The sequence below is a fragment of the Rhinichthys klamathensis genome, unplaced genomic scaffold, assembly GCF_029890125.1.
Source record: "Rhinichthys klamathensis goyatoka isolate OS25496 unplaced genomic scaffold, OSU_Roscu_1.1 h1tg000303l_1, whole genome shotgun sequence".
Classification (NCBI taxonomy): Eukaryota; Metazoa; Chordata; class Actinopteri; order Cypriniformes; family Leuciscidae; genus Rhinichthys; species Rhinichthys klamathensis.
In genome coordinates, this window is record NW_026606822.1 from 3,164,336 (window position 1) to 3,185,526 (window position 21,191).

The window sequence follows — 21,191 nt, forward strand, 5'->3', positions numbered from 1 at the left end:
CAATGACACAATAGCTTGTTTTCATATGACGTCACGCCACTGCGTTGCCATGGCGCGAAATGCAAATGGAGGGCAGGAAGTGATTTGCTGTATTTAGAAAGCACTATAACAAACTCAAAATGCCTATGTTTTGCGTCGTTTATGGTTACTTAAATCGATCAAACCACGAGGAGTTTTTATCGTGTACCAAAAGTTGTTGTTCATAAAGGGGGAAAATTAAAGAAATTGACCGAAAAACTCCGGAAAAACGGCTTGCAAACCTACGTCTGCGGTCGGGAGGAGCCGAATGGGAAAATGCCCGTTTGTGCAGTGATCACTTCGTCAATGGTGAGTTAATACAACTTAAGTGGCTATGTTTGTGTAACGTGTAACATTTACGAACTTTGTAAAGTCAAAGTATGTCTGTAAGACGAGGTAGTTGCTGATATCTACCGCCTCGATGGCAGGAAAATCTTTCAATTCAGTTGAAAATCGCTCCTCTTCATAACGTAAGGATCACGTCCAACATATGTTTGATTTTTTGTTTACATCTTTCTCTTGTAATAGCGTGTAAAGTAGTACAGTACGGACTTTCCTCCATCTCGTCCATTGCGCTCTTCACTCCCCTGCCCTCCATCTGAATTCCGCGCGTCATCATAATCACGTGACTGAAACCCAGCTATTCACGTTTAGAAGATATAAGCATTCAAAACTGGCAGTCTCTCACTTCCGCCAACATGTATCAATGATTTTGATGACATCACTCTGCACTCAGATTTTCTGTCCAATCAAATGCTCTCTAGAATCTAAAGCGTCCCGCCCCCTACATTATAGCCTACATAGCTGCGACTGAAATCGGTCACTTGATCACACATTTACTATTTCCCATATGGTGAATGGCACATAGTGCACTATATAGGAGATAGGGAACGATTCGGACGGTGGAAATATGCTTTCCATTGGGGCGAATGAAGTCTGGTTTACACAGCTCCGGTCCAGAGACACGACAGCACAGAGCGGATCATATGACCGAGTCGACACAGACCACAAAACGTATCAGACCCATTTGAATTCTGCACAGAATGCTGTATTTTAAAGCGATGGATGAGATAGATTAGAAGGAGAAACGTCAGAGATTAGGAGGAAACTGGAGCTTTGCCGAGCTCAACGGCTCTGGACGAGCTGTGATATATAAACTAAACGCTATTGGCTATTTTTAAAAAGGGGAGGAGCTGCTCGATATGTCCCGCCCTGTCTTCTTGAAATTATGTGAACATAACGCTCCACATTTCAAGGCACATCAATTATTTCCTTCAAAATATTTGAAACCCTTCAAAACATATTTTTTTTCCAGATAAAAAAAAATCCCGCAATTAAAACAATGCCTTTGTTTTCTATTCATATCATTTACAATGAAGTTCCAATTTAACCGTTTACGGCACTTTGTTATTCTTCTAGTCATGCTAATTCAGAAGCCACAAACAAGGAAGTGTGAAAAAGGCTAATCGGAAGTCTCGCACATTCAATAAAAAAAGCTTAGTTCCGCATTGCAAAATAAGGTGGATATGTTTCTATGCATTTCTAATTAGGGGGTTTGAGTCTGTGATAATGTGGACATCTGAGGTACAATCAATCGTTCAGATGTTGCTATTTTTTCCTTTGAATTGAGAGAAATGTACTCTTATAAGAGTCAAGAGCTTTAAATGTATTTAATGAGAAATGTTTTTTGACATTGAAAACGGGTCTGAGTCTTTGCAAATCAAGTGTTTCTGACCTTGAAGAAGTTGATACTGATGTTTTGGTCTGCCAGGCAGAACTCGAGTAGATAAGCGATGATGACACTTAAAAAAGGAGCCAGCATCTACCAGCACTGATCTGCAGTCCTGATCATGAAGAAGAAGTGGTTGATGCAATCAATGTTCTGCTAAGCTTCACTGCATATAGCCTCACCTCATCAGTCAGTGAACACAGATTTGTGTTGACTTTACACGTTTCCTCTCACATTAGAAGATAGTTTAGAAAGTAATCAGAACGACTTTATCTTTGATCATAAGCCAGATGAATGCCATCAGCACTCTCATTTGCAAATGAATTGCTGTTAATTAGAACAGAATATGTTAATTCACCTTTTTAATATGCATTCGATTGAAGATCAAAATCAACCAGTGCTTTCATCTGTATTTCATATGCTTATGAAACCTGTAATGGAGTCTTATACATCTAATAATATAGGAACATAATGCATTTTTACATATTTATTTAAAATGGGTTTAAAGATGCCACATGCTCAAATGGAAAGTAATTTAAAGGTATACAGAATAAATAAGGGATTGATTTATGTTACATAAAATGACTATTTTAACCCCCTTTTTGTGTCTGTTGAAACTAAATATGATCAAATATATGTATTTGAAAGATATAAGGACAACAAAATAGATTATTGAGTGTTTTGTTGGCATTATGTTTTAACATTTACTATTAAATATTTAATATATTTGTCTAATATTACAAATGGAATATGAAGATGGGACAATTAAAGTATTTTATTTCAAATGTAGATGAAAAAAGATAAAATGACTGATTACGATTTTTTTTTTGCATAACTCAAACGCGTGTAGTCCTCAAATACTCAAATTGTTGCTTTAATCAGTGATAAAAAGGTCTATTTCGATTAAAAATTATGAGGTAAAAATAAGAACATTTTGCAAAGATGAATTGTTCATCAATAAGATCTATCATGCATTTACAAAATAGATGTGAATTTTCATTTCATAAGAGCTGTAATGCCAATGCAAATGGTTAATATCTAATACGTTATTTTAGATCTATACAATATCATGAGATTTGTTGATGATATTATTATGAACATGCCAGGGTGTTCTATATACATAGAAATATAAAAGCCATGTGATCCATCTTACAAAAAAAGAAAGAAGAATTTGAACATTTCCCAAAATCCAGCTAAAGCAGATAAAAAGGAAAAATGAGAAATAAGTGGTTGAACCCTTCAAAAACACATACCGACTCATCAGAGCGATCTAGAAGGGGTGAGATCTGGATCTTTCCAGTCTCACTCAGCTCTGCTGACCTTTGACCCCCAGTTGCTAGGATCATGCCCCTATGAGGGTGGCTGTGGGTTGAGTGGCGACAGAACCGCGCTGGAGCTGTGCCGTTCTAAACACTTCCATATGACCGTTGGGAAACGGTCATTTCCCTACACCATGGGAAAAAGTAGCTCGGGTCAAAAAGTCCATCTAAACATTGTAAAATGTCTCTTTATATTATTAGTAGGTCTTGCTAAGAAAAGCATCACTGTTACTCGTGCTTACATAGTTAATTCAAAACCCCTAAGTATTCAATTTTGGTGCATAATCTTTTCCACACGGACGTATATTTTCCCCCTACACTTCAATCAAATGTTTCCATAGCATTGCCATATATAAAAGTGGAAATCTGAAAATTAGCCTGCATGTGTTAGAAGATAGTTAGAATCTCATCATCAGGCAATCTGTGCAGCCACCTTTAAAAAAAAGAACGTATTGTATTACATGAAATAAGTCTCCCGAGGGGACGCAACCCCACCAGGATGAACAATGGCGTTCCCTCTCCTGAGCCCGTGATTGAATGAGCCGAGGATTCAAGTACAAGCATTCCAGCGTACAAAAGGAGCAGAGCCAGGAGGGCCGGGAATGAGGGACCGCAGGTGAGGAGACAAGTCTCGACAAAACCAGCACAGTAGCACTACAGGAACCAGTCCGGGCACAAACAGCAGCACTTTTAACCTATAAAGCTTCCTCTATATGATTTGATACGCAAACTAAGCTTTTAAATTATCAACATGATCAAAACTTTGCTGAAAACTTCTATGCTTTCTGTTGACTGACTGATAGTTTTTTAGCAAGTTAAAGGCCTTTTTACAGTGGGCGAGAGAGCTCAACGCGATGCAACTGAAGAAAACACATGCAAATAGAAAAAAACACCCGCAAATTAAGAAAACATCTTTATCAGTTTCACAACACACGTGTGCTCCAAATACTCACAACACAACCAAACACAGAAACACGCTGCAAATAACACAGGACACAATGGAAATGTTTCCAGGGGACCCCAATAAGTGAGGAACCCGGCTGGGACGTGCTTACAGCTCAAAAGTCTACTTTATTTTATTTAAAATTTTTCTTTTTGCAAAACATACAGAGATGACATTTTATGACATACAACTTTGTATACAATATACAAAATGTATTAACAATATGTTCAATGTCATCAGAACACATCTTGAGAAAAGAACAATGAGCTGAAAACTAAAATAAATATTTCTGTGTTTGGTTGTGTTGTGAGTATTTGGAGCACACGTGTGTTGTGAAACTGATGAAGATGTTTTCTTAATTTGCGGGTGTTCTTCAGTTGCAGCGCGTTGAGCTCTCTCGGCCACCGTAGAATTGTAAAAATGTCCACCTTCAGGTCGTGGTTAGTAAGACTTACTAAGACATATTACTGAGAGACATAGAGTGCATTTTATACAAGTACTGTTATACAGATCTCATGAGTAATAATGAGATAAAGAGAATAAAATATCTTGTAAATAATATCTGCACCAAATTGAATATTTTTGCTCAGTAAAACTGAGGGGTTTGTTATGGAAGCTTGTTTCCGCCACAGAATGAAAAATAAAAAAGGTAATTGCGAATTTTTATCTCAATTTTGACTTTTTTTCTCACAATTGCGAGTTTACATCTCGCAATTCTGACTTTATTTCTCACAATTGCGAGACATAAAGTCAGAATTGCGAGATATAAAGTCAGAATTGATTTATATAAAGTCGCAATTGCGTGTTATAAAGTCAGAATTGCGAGATATAAAGTCAGAATTGATTGATATTAAGTCGCAATTGCGTGTTATAAAGTCAGAAATGCATAATATAAAGTCGAAATTGCGTGTTGTAAAGTCAGAATTGTGAGATATAAACTATTCTGAGAGGAAAAAAGTTAGTCTTTTATTTTTCCTTAGAATTGGCCTGATAACTGAGATGGTCCTCACTGCAGAACACGAAATACAGGGGAGGAGTTGGATCCAGATCCAACTCCTCCCACCTTACGTATATCTAAACCTACCCATCTCCGCCCCCTGATCTCTAACCCCACCCCTAATCCTACTCATCTCCACCCCCTGATTTCTAACCCCACCCCTAGTCCTACCCATCTCCACCCCTTAGATCTGGATCCAACTCCTCCCACCTTACGTATATCTAAACCTACCCATCTCTGCCCCCTGATCCCTAACCCCACCCCTAATCCTACCTATCTCCGCCCCCTGATCTCTAACCCCACCCCTAATCCTACTCATCTCCACCCCCTGATCTCTAACCCCACCCCTAATCCTACCCATCTCCACCCCTTAGATCTGGATCCAACTCCTCCCACCTTACGTATATCTAATCCTACCCATCTCCGCCCCCTGATCCCTAACCCCACCCCTAATCCTACTCATCTCCACCCCCTGATCTCTAACCCCACCCCTAATCCTACCCATCTCCACCCCTTAGATCTGGATCCAACTCCTCCCACCTTACGTATATCTAACCCTACCCATCTCCGCCCCCTGATCCCTAACCCCACCCCTAATCCTACCCATCTCCGCCCCCTGATCTCTAACCCCACCCCTAATCCTACTCATCTCCACCCCCTGAGAAAAGATGTCAGAATTTTGAGATATTAACTCGCAATTATGTGTTATAAAGTCAGAATTGCGAGATGTAAACTCGCAATTGTGAGAAAAAAAGTCAGAATTGTGAGATCAAAAGTAAAAACTGCAGTCTGTTTTTCTCGCAATTGCGACTTTATTTCTCAGAATTGCGACTATATCTCGCAATTGGGACTTTATTTCTCACAATTCTGACTTCATATCGCGCAATTGTGAGATAAAAAGTCGCAATTATTTTTTTTATTCAGTGGCGGAAACAAGCTTCCAGTTTGTGCCCCATTTTCTTACTAAATAATTTTTTTATATATAGATTTACGCTTTTAAATTAATAGTTAAATTCTATCAAATTGAATTGAATAATCCTTACATATTATTCATATTATGAATAAAGAATAAATGAGTAAAAAACCTAACGCTTCAAAAAACATTTAGTTTAAATCTTAATGGAACAAGGGAATGGACCGTTTGATTTGTATAGGTTACAAAATGTTTTATTAAGCTCTAGGTTTTTTTTTTTTTTACTAAATAATAATAATGAAAATAATAACGGCAATAATTTGAAAATAAACTGTCTCCTCTAGAGTTTCAGAACCTAAAATAGTCTCAATTTTTATTTTACCGAGACTCAAAAGTCAGAGACCCCAGTATGAACTCAAACATTTCTCCCAAACCATCGGAGCAGCTGCTGTCCACACTCATTTTATAGCTCTGGACTCTTAATAACAAGCGATTCATTCGTCTCCATTTTAATTTCTCTTTAAGCATTTTAATAGAAACATCTGAGACAAAGTTGATGAGCTCTGAGCGAGAGACAACCTCAGAGCAATTTCAGACAAACCAACAACAAACACACCACAACACAAGCAGTGGCACATGTTCTCCCAGCACAATTCCCTGTGTTTCTTCAATCTGGTTGACAAAAGGCTTGATTATTAGGCAAACTGGTTAGCTGGGAAGCTTTTGTTCACTGGCAACATCCAACAGACTCTTTTGTGTGTTTCCATAGCTTTTCTTGGTATGCTTTGATGAGGTTCCCCCTTTGTAAAAAATCCATACAACCTTACAAGTCATTCTCACAGGAGCAGAGAGAGAATTGAAACTATTAAAGCAGAAAAATGTGGATAGTTGAATAAGATTTAGACTTGCATCTAAATACAAAGCAAACATTACAGATAAGTGAGAGATGACTTCTGCCGTGACAGTGAACACATGTTATGATAATGGAGTATCTGTGACGTGGTTGAAACACAATGTATGCTTCACTGGAATGCCCTTTAGGGCGTCTCACCCACTGACAGGAACAGTCACCTGACCGGCCCATGTGCGCAGGGCTAGGGGAAGTAAACACTGGGAACATTCTGGAACAAGTCAATCTATTTACATGGATATTTATTTTCCCTCGCTCTTGTGCTTTCTGTACGTTTACATCTGATAGAAAGAAGAAGATTGTGTAAATCTGAGTTGGTGACCCCGTAACCACCATAAACAGTGAATATGCAGATTATTACTTGACTTTAATTGTGAATTTGACACTTAATAATTCAACAATAGGCTATTGCTGATTTGACTGCACTGACACTATTGGATGAGAACAGAACTGAACTGAACTGGACGATGACATCACTGTTTTCTGCAGAACTGCTTTCTAGATAAAATGAATAATTTAATAATTGATGATTTTCAATGGAACTGAACCAACACTGAGCTGACTTCAGCTCTATTGTAAAAAGCGCTATAGAAATAAAGGTGACTTGACTGTAATGGGGGTTTGAATGGTTGAATATTAATATAATTATCCTACCTTTGGTCTGCCCATCCTTGAGTTGGTTTGGTTACATCGAAACTTGAGGCCCATCAAGACCAAATCCTGTCAATTCAAAAAACAGAAAGACCTAAAATAGAAAATGCTCCATTTATTGCAGAATTTCCCATCAATTTGAAATTGACTACGGAGAAGCTGAGATCCAGATCGAGATTGAACATAATTTTTGTTTCGAGACCCAGTCCCAGACGGGGGAAAAAAGCACATTTATGTGGTCTTAAGATCGAGACTCCATGCAACTCCACATTAAGAAAATAGAAACAGAATCGGTTCATGGAATGTTATGCAGATGTTGTGGTTTGTGTGATGTTTGAGATATCTTTATGTGATTAAGTGAGATCTCCGTTAACCATTTCAGTTTCATTTTGTGTCAAAAAGTAAAACAATGAGCTCCTATCAGCTACTAAACATGTAATTTCATATTATATATTATTAATATGCATGTTGTTGATATTTGAAATCACTGTATGGTCTCTAATGGCTCACAAAATAAAGTTTAAAAACAACTACTTACCGAGTTAAGCAGAAGCTGTGTGTGTGGAGTGAAAGTGAACGAATGGTCCAGTGTCTCCCCCTAGTGTCCATTACAGGAAGATGATTACAATTACGTCAGAAAATTACTCTTTTTTTGAGGATTACACAATCATAGAGTACTAGTTCAATTGTTGAACTAATTGCAAACTGTTTTCTTGCATTAAGAAAAAAAAGAGTACTAGTTACACACTGGATTATCATTCCAGTTTACTTCAGAACAAATGTGTTGTTTTAAAGAGGAAGCCCCTCTCCATGTAACAGCTATCTTTATGTAGTCAAAATAAAGGTTATTTGCATAATGAGCCCATGTTCTTTTACATTATATCCTTTCAATTGTTATAATGCATCATGTTATTTTTACGATAAACTTTTATTCATTTTAATTAATTTTTTTTTAAAGTCATGTATGGGTGAAGACAGCAAAGTAGTGCCAAGGCTTAAAATTGTTTTGACTAAAATTCGACTAGCAATTTATTACTTAAAATACATACAGCAATATAATTGATTATTTCTTTCCTACAGAAATAAAACACCTTGATAACTCAGCCACAAAAGCAGCAGTAAGATACAAAGCAAGATGTCCAAGACAACAAAGTCATGAACAATCCCCAAAATGCGGTTTTATTGAAAATTAAGATGACATCACAGCCTCGGTCACGGTGAACAGAATTATCACATGGCAATGGCATTGTGGAAGTTTGCATATATCAGTGAAATCAAACCTGCAGTCTCTGGGATAGACCTTTGGCAACTTTAAAATGTAAACCAAACATAACAGTTATCAAGAAAAATCAAACAAAAACAAAGGAAAGTTAGCAGTAAATCACAGAATGAGTCATGCTCCCATGATTCTTAGTCAGCACGTGTTGTCCGGATGTTCTGGAGAAAGAACAAACATCATAAATCCTCCATACAAGTAGAACTGCATTTAGATAACATCTTCATTACTATTTTTTATTATTCTTTTTAAATAAATCAATGGTTTTTTCTTAAAAGTACCCATTATCCATCTTTAATGATACTTCAATTTGCTTCGTTAAATTTCATTTTTCAGGTGTACATCATCTCGGCCATGTGCGACATCTTCTTGGGGATGTAAAGGTAATATTCCATGTATCCGGAAAGGTCCTCTATTGTGATGTCATCCACGTAGGCGCGGGCCTGTTCGGAACAAGACCGAGGGGAGCTGGAAGTTCCGTTATTACTCCCAATGGAAGTTCTGCTGTTCGGAAGTTCACATTCGGAGATCACGTCACGAAGGCCGGTGAATGAGTAAACCTCGACCCCCTGCCAACCGGGACACTGGCATTCTCGTTGCCCACACGGGCACTGACCGGCTTCCTGCAACTTGGACAGAGTTTTAAAGTCAGGCGGAACAGCCTTACCTTCGCCCGCCTCCTGAGATCCCGGCCCACATCCTAAAGCGGGCCTGTTTTCGGGAGAGCTCTCGTCATCCGACGGCTTTCTCGGACTGAGGGGCGGCTCCTGACCCTTAGGATAAGGGAGATGGGTTTCATACCCAACGACCCCGAATACAGTGGAGCACGGGGCAGAGAACGCCACTTCTTTCTTGACGCCGCTGGTGTCGTCGGGCTCTGGCGGGGTCTTGTGTTTCAGGTGTCCAGGAGGAGGGGACATTTTGCTGCAGTAGGTAAACTTCGGAGGATGAAGGATCGGAGATTTTGATCGTCTGCGTCGCTGGCTTCTCACAATTCCTCTGGACGACTTTCTCGTGCATCTATAGCAAAAAACAAAGGTGAAAACATATTTTTACTGGTATATTTTTGCTATTATTTCTTTAACCCTGTAAAGCCTACTGTATCAAATTCGATACACGAATTTCAAAGGTCTCTAAATAATTAGCATGATCATAACATTGCTGAAAAACTGTTGCACATGATCTACTACATGCCTTCTGCCCTTATTGTTTGCAAGTAAAAGGCCTTTTAGTATAATTGTAAAAAACCCTTTAAGGTTGTGTTTTACTTGACTTTCTGCTGTGAAATCTTTACATATTCTCATAAATTAAGCACAAGAATACCCTAATATATTATTAGCAATATTTCAAGATAAAAACTTATGTAGATTTACATAACTATCCATACATTGTTAAAAAAAAATTTTTTTAAATGAATGAAACGTGATGCATCAGGCATTTGAGTAACGTTTATTCGTTCATCTCTCAATCGTCATTGTACTGCACTCATTGTATGTTTTGCCTCACAGTTAAAATGACAGAGCTTTGATTATAAAACCAAGCATTTAAAAATCATCTTACTAAAGACATTCTATTGGGAGATATAGAGAGACAATGGATATTTGCATGCTTTTTATGCAAGTAATTTGTAATACAGTTATAAAAATCTTATAGATCTACATTACAAGTTATCAGAATTTCATCTTAACATCTGCACCAAATTGCATATATATGCTCAGTTTGGGCCTCTGAGTAAAATTGATGTTTTTTCTTCCTTGAATACGAGTTCAGTATTCTCAGTATATACTATATATGAGACATATAAATGCCTGATGTATCAAATATGATATCCAAACCTTTATCTTTAGATTTTTAAATAAAATATCATCTTAAGTTTCAATAAACACTATTTTAAAAAACAAAAATTCAAACTGATCATTCATATATCAGGCTTTTTAGGGTTAAATAGGGAATCTTAAAGGGGTTCCTACCCAAGCCAGTTATCTTTCGAGGAGGTCATCTTGGATTTGGCTCCGTCCGGACTGCCTCGAACAACCAATCTGGAAGCCAAAGACTCCGAGACGCGGACTGTGTTTGTGGAACTGGAAAGAAAAACGTGCAATTATTCGCAGAGTACAAAAACCCTCTCTGGCTAAATAGTGAGCATCCACTTCACTTGTCGGACAATCTGGAGCTGAAACAAATGAAAAGGCAACAAACCTTTCAGCATCCACACGCAGTTTCTTAAAAGCGGTCTGCAGGGTCTCCTCCTCACACTCCTTTTCTACTTTCTCCACAGCAGCCATAATGTTAGACAGCCTTAAAACTGAAACCAAAACCATAGAGAATAATACAAGTGAGCAGTTATTATGACAAACCCAAATACTTATATTAGTAGATCTCAATCACATAAACACCCTATTTTAACACACTCGGGTACTTTTAACCATTTACAAAGGTTATAAAAAACCATATTATAAAATATTGACTTTTTTTTCTTTTTTTTTAAATACACTACAACATTGTAATTTCCTTTAACACTAATATTTTTTACCACACTGCAGTAACTTAGTTGACAGGTTTTGTCTCGTGTTATGAAACGCTGATAACATACACAATTCGCATAATGAAGTTTAGCTTAGCATCGAGTCCATCAAGGTGGCGCGGTTTACATTGTCAATTTTGCTTGAACAAAATACATCAACAAAAATGGACCATTAGAGAAATATACTCACGGCCAAAGGACCAAAGCCCGTGTAAAGCCTAGACATATAGGAGCTTGTTTCTCCTGTTATGAGGGTCTGTGTGCTCACAAAGCTAACGTTAGCCAGTCAGCCTGCAGAAACGATATCTGTGAAAAAACTCGCTTTAAATCGACCGATAACAGGCTGTCGTCGGGCATAACTTGACCTAGATACTACGTAAATGTAGTAACTACTCACAATAATTGGAAGTAATCAATAAAGCATACACAATATTCTAGATTTTTCTCTCGCTAGTCTCTTGTTTACACTCAACCCAAGAGTGACTCTGCAACAACGCAGCTCTTGATGACGTAGTACACGTACGCACAAACGTCAGTAGATTACGAAAATGGTCATAGAAGCTTCTCGGGTTGTGCCTTTTTTTTTTGTTAAAGTATGCAATAACATATCTAATATATAAAGTGCAATAATAAAATATGTATGTGCAATAATATAAAGATATTTTTTATAAAGATATACCTGAACCATGACCACTTTCTACACGGCTATCTCAGCCATTATTGTGTTTCTATAATCAAAGCAGTGCGCATTGCTGACTGGTGTCCTCTTGTGGTGATCAAGTGAACTGTCTCAAGGCCTTCATATGGGCTCCTTGCAAAGCCTGCTTGCAGTTGAACAGGAAGCTTTGAGTTGTAAAGAAGCCAGACACAAAGTGTATCATAAAGCTGGAATTTATAGCAAGGTTGCCATGGAAGAACCACTTGTACTACTGTACAAAAAAACATTACCAGATGCAAAGCACATTAAAGCCAGATCCCTGAGGAATGGAAAAAGTTTGGTGAGCTCTTGTTTACTCTTTTCCACACATGTGCAGGAGTTTATGTTTGGAGAAAGCCATAGGAAGCCCTAAAACCCCAATGTCTGCTAAACGTGTCAGGTGTGGGCCGGATCTCACATGCAGACCAAGTGTTGCGCTTGTGGCACAAATACTTTACGTTAAAAAAAAAGAAGGAAAAAAAGAAGCATTTTATCATCCACTTTCCTCATCCTTCTATTCATGATTGGGTTTGATCTTGCAGAAACATAATAATATCTGAAGGGAAATGAGCTGTGAAATTCCCAGCATGTTCAAGCATTTAAATTGTAATTCTGGCAAATGCCAAGACTTTTAGGCCTGGTTTCATTTCACAGACAGGTCTTAAGCCAGGATTAAGCCTTATGTAGTACAATTAGGACATTTAAGTATAGCTTTTATAAACGTGTCATAGAAAAAAGAGGGAATATATATATATATACACGGTACACACACACACACACACACACACACACACACACACATATATACATGTATATATTATAGATCTACATATATTATATCATTCTCTATACTTTGGTCTGTTCAAGAAAAATGTACGCAATTTTATATTTGTAATATTTTATAGTTTATTTGAAAGCATTAAAAGACCAGGTTCATGTCTATCCTTCTATTGTTCAACTGGTGGAGGTTGATATGGGATTTATAAAAGTAACTTAAAGTAATAAGTAATCCAATACTTTAGGGAGAGTAATTAGTACAGCAATCTAATTACACTGTTGAAGATGTAAGTAGTAGCTAGCAATTAATGACTTTTTTAGAGTAACTTATCCAACACTGTGGTTAATATTAGTGTTAGACTGAAAGAACTGGACGACTCCGTTTCTCAAAAGCATGTAAAGCCTAAGTAGATTGTAGAACCACTGGCTCCAATGGTCTCTATGATCAACTTAGCTCAATATGCTTTTGAGAAACGCAGCCCTGATTGATACAATTTGATTATGTGCTTTTTTTTTTGTTTACTCTGCCAATAATATAATGATCGTGTCCGTTTAATAGATTTTGGACAATGCTGCAGTTTCTGGCTATGGCCTACAGATGGCGCTGTAGTGTAGGCCTATGTGTGTGCTTGTGAAGAGCAATGTTTAAATAAAAGAGCCTTTTGCAATCTGTCATGTGTTGAAAAGACGGTCTGTTCTCTGCAGTAATCAGGAACGAGGTTCCTCCTAATAAAAAAAAATTCCTCATCTTATTGAATTTTACCCCACATATCATATTACATTGTTAAACACAAACAGGTATTCTGAGCTTCACAATTACAGCTGATGGAGGACAGTTTATCCGAGCTTGAAAGATTGAAGCCCAAACAGTAGCACTGAAAGCACAGTGATGGGTAATAATGAAGTGTTTAGAGGTTATCTTTCTGTTTAGTCATTTCCACTAGGCCAGGCAAAGACAAACGCTGCATTGTTGAGCTCTTGAGGTTCTTTGAGGAGCCTTCATTCTAGTCCAAATGCTTGTGAAAACAAACGTATAAGCTTTATAAACCATCATTTCTCAATTTATAGAAATGTCAAAGCATGGTGCATATTACAGGCCTCTATTCATTAACACAATGGCAGCCTTTTCTTCCAGCACTTTCACTCTGGCGCCCGTGTGATGGGCTTGCAACGGAGGAGGGATTTTACGCAGCTTTCTTTAAAATCATCAGATTTCAGCTCTCTCATGAGGTTTTTATGGATGTTGAGGTTGTGTGCTGAACGTAAAGGCTTTCCTGCCCACATACTGTAGATTTGAGATTGCTGCTTAAAGACTTATTGATAGTTCAATAATTCTAATGAAAATTCTGTCATTAATTACTCGCCCTCATGTTGTTCCAAACCTTTAAGACTTTCTTTCATCTCAATCAATTTCGACTCAATCACTTTGAATAAAACCCTAAATTAAATCTGTTCATCATTTACATTTAAACATTGATCAGCGAACATAAACAGAAGCTCAACCAAACCTGCTTGACTCGTGAGAACAAACCTCATTGGTTCTTGCAGAAGCTCAAACGTGCTGCGTAACACGAGAACAAACCTCATTGGTTCTTGCAGAAGCTCAAACGTTAACACGAGAACAAACCTCATTGGTTCTTGCGGAAGCTCAAACGTGCTGCGTAACACGAGAACAAACCTCATTGGTTCTTGCAGAAGCTCAAACGTGATGCGTAACACGAGAACAAACCTCATTGGTTCTTGCGGAAGCTCAAACGTGCTGCGTAACACGAGAACAAACCTCATTGGTTCTTGCAGAAGCTCAAACGTGCTGCGTAACACATGAGAATTAACCAGATTTCATCAAAAAGATCTTTATTTGGGTTCCAATAATGATTGAAAGTCTTACGGGTTTGGAACAACGTGAGAGTAGACAGAATTTTCATTTTTGGCTGAACTATCCTTTTAAGAGTCTTGCTGTGGGGTAATTGCTAAGGTGTTCTGGATGGTTGCTAGGTTGTTTGTGGTTGCTAGGGTGTTCTGGGCATTTGTCACGACGTTGCTAGGTGATTGCTAGGGTGTTCTGGATGGTTGCTATAGGGTATTCTGAGTGTTTGTCAAAAGAACCGAACTTCAAGCCCATTTTTAGGGCTCACGTCCCTCCTTCATTGTAAGTTTTTCACCTGTTTTTTTTTTTTTTTTTTTTGTCTGACTTGACAGTAGGAAAACATAATTTTGATTGTTTGTAAAAGTAATAGCACACCTCTCCTTCAACAATATCATACATTTCCAATGTGCCAAGTTCCCTAAGCTTATATGAGCAACAGTGATGTGTGCTTCAGCAAGCACACTAATGAAATGAAATGTAACCCCCAGACACTATTTGGCTGGGTTAGTAGGTTTCCGTCTTTTATCTGGGTGTCTGATGATTCTCAGTTTCTGCATACCTAAATAATTAGGATTTATTAAATAATTTAATTTATAGAATAATAGCTGAGGAAGGTTATGAAAACACCGAAGTAAGATTGTGACTTAACTGCCTTAAATGGACAATTTCAGTGCAAGCGTTCTGCACTAGCTGGAATATTCAGTTATATTATTTTTGGCTATAAGGGGGTATGGGAAATAAACATTAAATGAAAGATTACGTTTTACAAGCTTGTCCTGGGCATAGTCACAATTCACTTGTGACTCTTTATGCTTGGTTCCAAAGTGAATAATATTGATGGTCATGCTTTTCAGATAACAGGAATGGGAAAATATTCACTCTTGGTCCATCCTCTAAAGCTTGAGATCCATATTGTGCGGGTTGGCGGAAAAAGTTACTTTATGAGAGTCGCCAATCCATATTTGTGTGTGTGTGTGTATACATACATATATATATATATATATATAAAATTAACCACCCTGTTTATGTATTTATTAGTGCTGTCCAATCGATTAATCGCCTCTAACATAAAAGACTGTATTGTGTGTGTGTGTGTGTGTGTGTGTGTATGTATGGATGTAAATATGGATGCATATATTTTATATTTATATAAACACATATATTATATTTACAAACTTTTGTTAGATGTGATTAATCACGATTAATCAATTTGACAGCATTAGTATTTATTATCCTCCATTTTTGTCTTGTTTTTTTTGTCTTGATGTTGTAATGTTGTGTCTGCGTCCTCTTGTTTGAGCAAAAAGACAATATTTCATTATTAACTGAAAATCCTGCCCTATGCAAGCTATAAAAAAACATTTAAAGTGTAGTGCTTAGTGTAAAAAAATTGGGTTTTATGTGTCTTGCTGTAAATAAACTAGTTTAATATTTTGCTGCATTTGATAAAATCAAAGATATGTGCTATTATCAAGACAGAAGCAGTAGTAGTTTTATAATAATACAATAGACAAAATATCATACCCTATCTTTTGTAGGAGCAATAATAATGATGCTTGCTTTGTGTTTGATGGCTACATTAATCTGTATAGTTTAAATAATGGAGTATTTTCACTATTCTGTGCTAGAACAAAGCAGTTGATGGTGGAATGTCCTCCAACCCTTCAAACAAGTGGCTCCTGAGAGCCCACACACCCACAGCTGCCGGTCAGGCCTACGCGTACACACTGCTGTACATGTGAGTGCACACGCTGGGCTGGGGTCTGAGCAGAAAGGCTTATTGACTCTGAAAGGAAACCTGCTTCCTGAGAGGAAAGAGATTCCCACAGGAATACCAGCATACTGCCGCAAAGAGGAGGTGCAAGGAAAGGAGAGCCATGCTGAGAGATGAGGTTCTGCTCTGGACTAATAGATGTTTCTCCCTTGAAATCTCATTTCAACCCACAGGAAAGGAAAATCACAAATGGCATCTCATATCTTGTTTCTGCCTGATAGAGTAGCCCCTAAATGTATTTGGACACTTACCAGAAATGATCAGACCAAGTCTGCAATCAGAAGTCAGACAACTCTCATCAAATTCTTCCAAGATATCCACATTCATTTGAATATCTTTACCCTTTTTTTGTACACTCTTAAAAATAAAGGTCCCAAAACGAGTTTTTTTTTTTTTTTACCATTGAAGATCCATTTTTGGTTCCCCAAAGAACCTTTAAGTAAACTTTTCTTATAAAAGGACTTTAGTGTAAAGTACCATTTAATAATCTAAGGAACCCTTTTCCACTATAAAGAACCTTTTGTGCAATTGAAAGGTTCCACTGATATTAAAGGTTCTTCATGGATGCCAATAAAGAACCTTTATTTTTAAGAGTGATGTCAACAGTTGTCTCATTTATGTTTATTTCTTCACATACATTTTTAGAAAAAAATATCTGAGACTTCGTTGATACTTAAATGAGATCTCAAAAGAGCAGACTCTTGTCATGATTACATGGGAATGCTGGTGTTTACACCATATGCTCTTTAACAAAACTTGGATGCTGGAAATATTCTCAATTTGCATGAACAAAGCGGTGTTCTTTACAAAGTTCTGGGCTTTCCGCCCATGTTTTTGATCCAATTGGATTTAAGACATTCTGACAACATGGAACATTTGTGGGATTGCTGTAGGGAGCGATTCAGTTCCGGATGGCGGAAGGATGCGAGGTCAGCTGGTTCCCCTTCAAGTCAGGCATCATTACAAACGTCCTGCGGAGGCAGAGGGGCTTTCTAGAATGGACCGTTTCCAGGTTCTCATGCAGTCAGAACAAAAAGAGACTCCATCTCACACTTAGACCCTCTTTACACCTGCTGTTAAGATGCATTTTGATCGATCGCAAGTTTACGAGGGAGACACATACCCGTTCACACCTGGTGTTTTAATCCGTCTTTGTGCACTTTCAACCACTTCTGTCCTGATTTCTTCAAGGAGGGCGGGTAATTGTATGGGTTTTTCAGATCTTTCCATCTAATGGACAAAATAAGCGCTCACAATTTACATATGAAAATGACTGTAGACGACGGAGAAACACAGAGAGCATCAGCTTTCATTTCTGCTCTGACAGACGCAAGACGAACACTGTGAGTGTGTGTTAGAAAACAGGAATGGTGAGAGAACATTGTGATTGGTACGTTTTTCATCTTCAAACTAAACTTGGGTCTCCAGCCGACAAAGTTTAAATCCCGTCTGGCTGGCGCGCATTAGGTCAGTAGACGGAGAGAAGACTGTCTTTTGTGGCTGTTTGAACGCATTCGACCACATGAGCGTTTACACTACAAAAGCAATCCTGTTGAATGCGTTTTCGACAACCTCTGGAAGTGGAGGAAAGTGAACAAACTCAAAACGTTTTAGACCTCGCTTACACCTCGACCTAAACGCATCTTAATACCAGGAGTAAACAGGGCCTTAGAGAGACATGTGATGTCAAATAAATGCAATTACTAAAAAGCAAACATTAATTCAGTATCCTCTAAAAGTCTTTAAAGTGTGCATTGAAATCACACCATAACCTTTGAAGGCTTTCTCTAAGTTTTCTCCATCTTGTTGGTCTGGCAAATTCTGCCTCATTCTTTGCCTCATTCTTTGCTGTCTAGTCACGTAGTCTGTTTGAAAAATCTGGCAAACATCTGGAATCGGTCACTACATTTGCTAGGGTGTCATGTCAACAAGTAGTATGTTATAGTGAACAGCATGTGGGTCATACATACCAGTCATGCTGATAATTGAAGATAATACTGAATGTATCATATTGAGTTATTCACAGTCAGTCTGCTAATAAAGTAGGGTCATTAACTCGTAATATGTCCTAGCAGGTGCACAAGAATGAGTTATGAATGGGTTAGTTCTTGAGAAAAGTTGCTTTTAATAGACATTGAAGGGATAGTTCACCCAAAAATGTAATTACTCACCCTCCTGTCGTTCCAAACTCGACTTTCGTTCATCTTCGGAACACAAATTAAGATTTTTTTATTTTATTAATCTGAGTGATTTCTTTCCCTCCATTGACAGATACGTAACTACTACGTTGACACTTCAAAAAGTTCAAAAAGAGATCATAAATCTAATCCGTATATATCCAGATTTTCTGAAGAGATATGATTGCTTTATATGATGAACAGATTGAATTTAGGCTTTTATTCTTAATTTGTTTCATTTTTGGGTGAACTAACCCTTTAAAAGCCATAAGAGGCTGTGCATTACAGTGATTTTACAGCAGTACAATGGTAATATCACGGTAACACACAGACTTGAGTGGCTTTTTGAACTTACAAAATTTTGTGGTTTTGTAACACTTTACAATAAGGTTTCATTAGTTACCATGAACTAACAATGAACAATACTTCAACAGCATTTATTAATCTTAGTCAATGTTAGTTAATTCCAACATTTACTAATACATATTTAAGATCATTGCTCCAGTCTTCAGTATCCCATGATCCTTCAGATATCATTCTTATATGCTGATTTGCTGCTGAAGACACATTTCTGATTATTATCAATGATGAAAACCATTTTTCAGGATACTCTGATGAATAGAAAATTGAAAAGAACACCATTGATTTGAAATAGAAATGTTTTGTAATATTATAAATGTCTTTATGGTCACTTTTTAAATATTATTTTGTATGTAGTACTTCACTTCAAAAAATACTTAGGCTGAAATTAGGCTGACTTTCAAGTCTGAACTATCCGTTGCACATGTTTTGCTTTTGAGCAATGTTCAGGAAGAAAAAATATAGAGGAAAAATTCTATGTTGTCAAACATGGCAAATCCTTCAAAGCATTTATAATAATCCATTTCTTACCATAGCAAAGGGTTTGATCTATTCCAAATCTGTCCACTCCGCTGTACTCTACCTTGACGCACTAATTGGCTCACATTTGGCCCCTGAACACACAAGTCCTTCGGAAACAATGAGTACAAACATATTTTTCATACTTCTCCCATCTTCTCTGCCCAGGCACCGGCCTCTCAGACCTTAAAGGGCCCTTCTCAGAGCTGTAAATGAGCTGTCAATCACAGGCTAGATCATTTCACTGATTGGAGCAGAAGGCCGATCGGGGTGGAATGATGGGAGAGTGGTGATATATTAGACAAATGCTTGGCCAAAATAAAGGGACAGAGGTTTCTTTATGCTCCGAGCATAAGGAGACTGTTGATGCGCCACGTACACATGCCCGAAGTTTAAGTTTAAGCCACTCAGAGAGTTTCATTTCAAGCAGGAAGCAAAAGCTGAAAGAAATGTCCTTTTTATGGTATTGAATACTATCCGTCCTGTTACATAAGAGGTGTGAAGAACGGATACAGATAGAAGAATAGGTCCCTTCATATCTCTTGTCTCAGAGCGGAATGGATTGATGTGAAAATAAATTCCAGGGGCCCGTTGGCAATGGTGGACACATGACAAAGATTAGTTGATGTGCCGGTCCCTCTCACGCATATTTTCTTTAGTAATTAGGAGGAAACGAGCCAAAGACCTCTAAGACCCCTAAAAAATATGCGCAGACACGGTTTCACACTTTTCAACACAATTTATAGAGTATGTTCTAAGCTTTCATCCTTTGAAGATGATCTTGGATGTGGTAGTGATGCTGTAGAATAGCCGCTTTGTGTAAAGTTATGTGCTGTGTTGTGTAAAAGATATCAGCAGCAGAGTAAGTCGAGATAGACGACATAATAACATCAAATACAGAACTACATCATTGTTTTTTAGATACTGTATGAGCAATTCTGATCTAATTACTCATCAAAATATGTTTTGTTATAGCTTAAAGTGTCGGGGTCCAAAACCCTGTACACAGTCACAAATTAACAAGTATAATCAAATGTAAAATTGATAAATATTTAGACCCATTTTAAAAGTTATTTTTAAAATGCACTGCCCGGGAAGAAAAGAAAAAGTTGCTGTTTGGATTTAAATAAGCAGTCTATGACTGGATCATTATTGCAGTCGTTATTATGTTTCTACCATGTTATAACAGTAACAGTTCTTCTAACCCTAATTGATAGAGTGTGTAGCTTTTCATTTCTTAAACACCCATGTAGGAATACTCATCATGGCCATATTCCAGGATGACATTGTCAAGATGCATCAGGCTCAAACTGTGAAAGAATGGTTAAGAGGAGGAGAATGAAGAATCATTTTCAGTCCAGACCTTAAAATTCATTGAAAGTGTTTGGGATCTGCTGGAGAGACTTTACAGAGTGCTGGACTCTTGCACTGATGCACTTCTTGATTAAAATAACATAATTTCTCTTATACATCTCATACTTGACGAATTGTACATTCATATACACTACCGTTCCAAGGTCTGGGGGTTAGTGTTTTAAAAAAAAGAAAGAAATGAATACTTAAATTAATCAAAAGAACGGCATTTATTTGAAACCGAAATCGTTTGTTACATTACAAATGTCTTTACTGTCAAGGCATAGAGAACATAAAGGTTTGCTAAAGTGAATTTAAACTATTGCTACAACACACTCTGACATACGCATCCATTGACCGATGAGAAATTCACAGATGTCGTGAAGC

At 37.6% G+C, this 21,191-nt stretch overlaps 1 protein-coding gene across 2 annotated transcripts; it reads right to left on the reverse strand.

Annotated features, from left to right (window-relative positions):
* Nucleotides 1-8,633: 8,633 nt before the first annotated feature.
* On the reverse strand, nucleotides 8,634-11,808 carry oser1 (oxidative stress responsive serine-rich 1). Of its 2 annotated transcripts, XM_056270519.1 has the most exons (5): nucleotides 11,678-11,808; nucleotides 11,471-11,586; nucleotides 10,956-11,061; nucleotides 10,727-10,837; nucleotides 8,634-9,776 (listed from the first exon to the last, which is right to left on the reverse strand). In XM_056270519.1, the coding sequence occupies exons 3-5, from the start codon at nucleotides 11,039-11,041 to the stop codon at nucleotides 9,089-9,091; spliced, it is 885 nt and encodes a 294-aa protein (XP_056126494.1). In that variant the 5' UTR covers nucleotides 11,042-11,061; nucleotides 11,471-11,586; nucleotides 11,678-11,808; the 3' UTR covers nucleotides 8,634-9,088. The 2 variants fall into 2 exon arrangements, with proteins under 2 accessions (XP_056126494.1, XP_056126493.1); XM_056270518.1 differs by having other exon boundaries at nucleotides 11,471-11,791.
* Between the last annotated feature and the right edge of the window lie 9,383 nt (nucleotides 11,809-21,191).

Excerpts from the sequence above, each read along its gene's own strand:
- oser1 (XM_056270519.1), bottom strand. The coding sequence starts at position 11,041 with ATGGCTGCTGTGGAGAAAGTAGAAAAGGAGTGTGAGGAGGAGACCCTG. Across the intron at positions 10,838-10,955 it reads CTGCGTGTGGATGCTGAAAG|TTCCACAAACACAGTCCGCG; the intron begins GTTTGTTGCCTT and ends TTTTCTTTCCAG. Across the intron at positions 9,777-10,726 it reads TCGAAAGATAACTGGCTTGG|ATGCACGAGAAAGTCGTCCA; the intron begins GTAGGAACCCCT and ends TTTTTGCTATAG.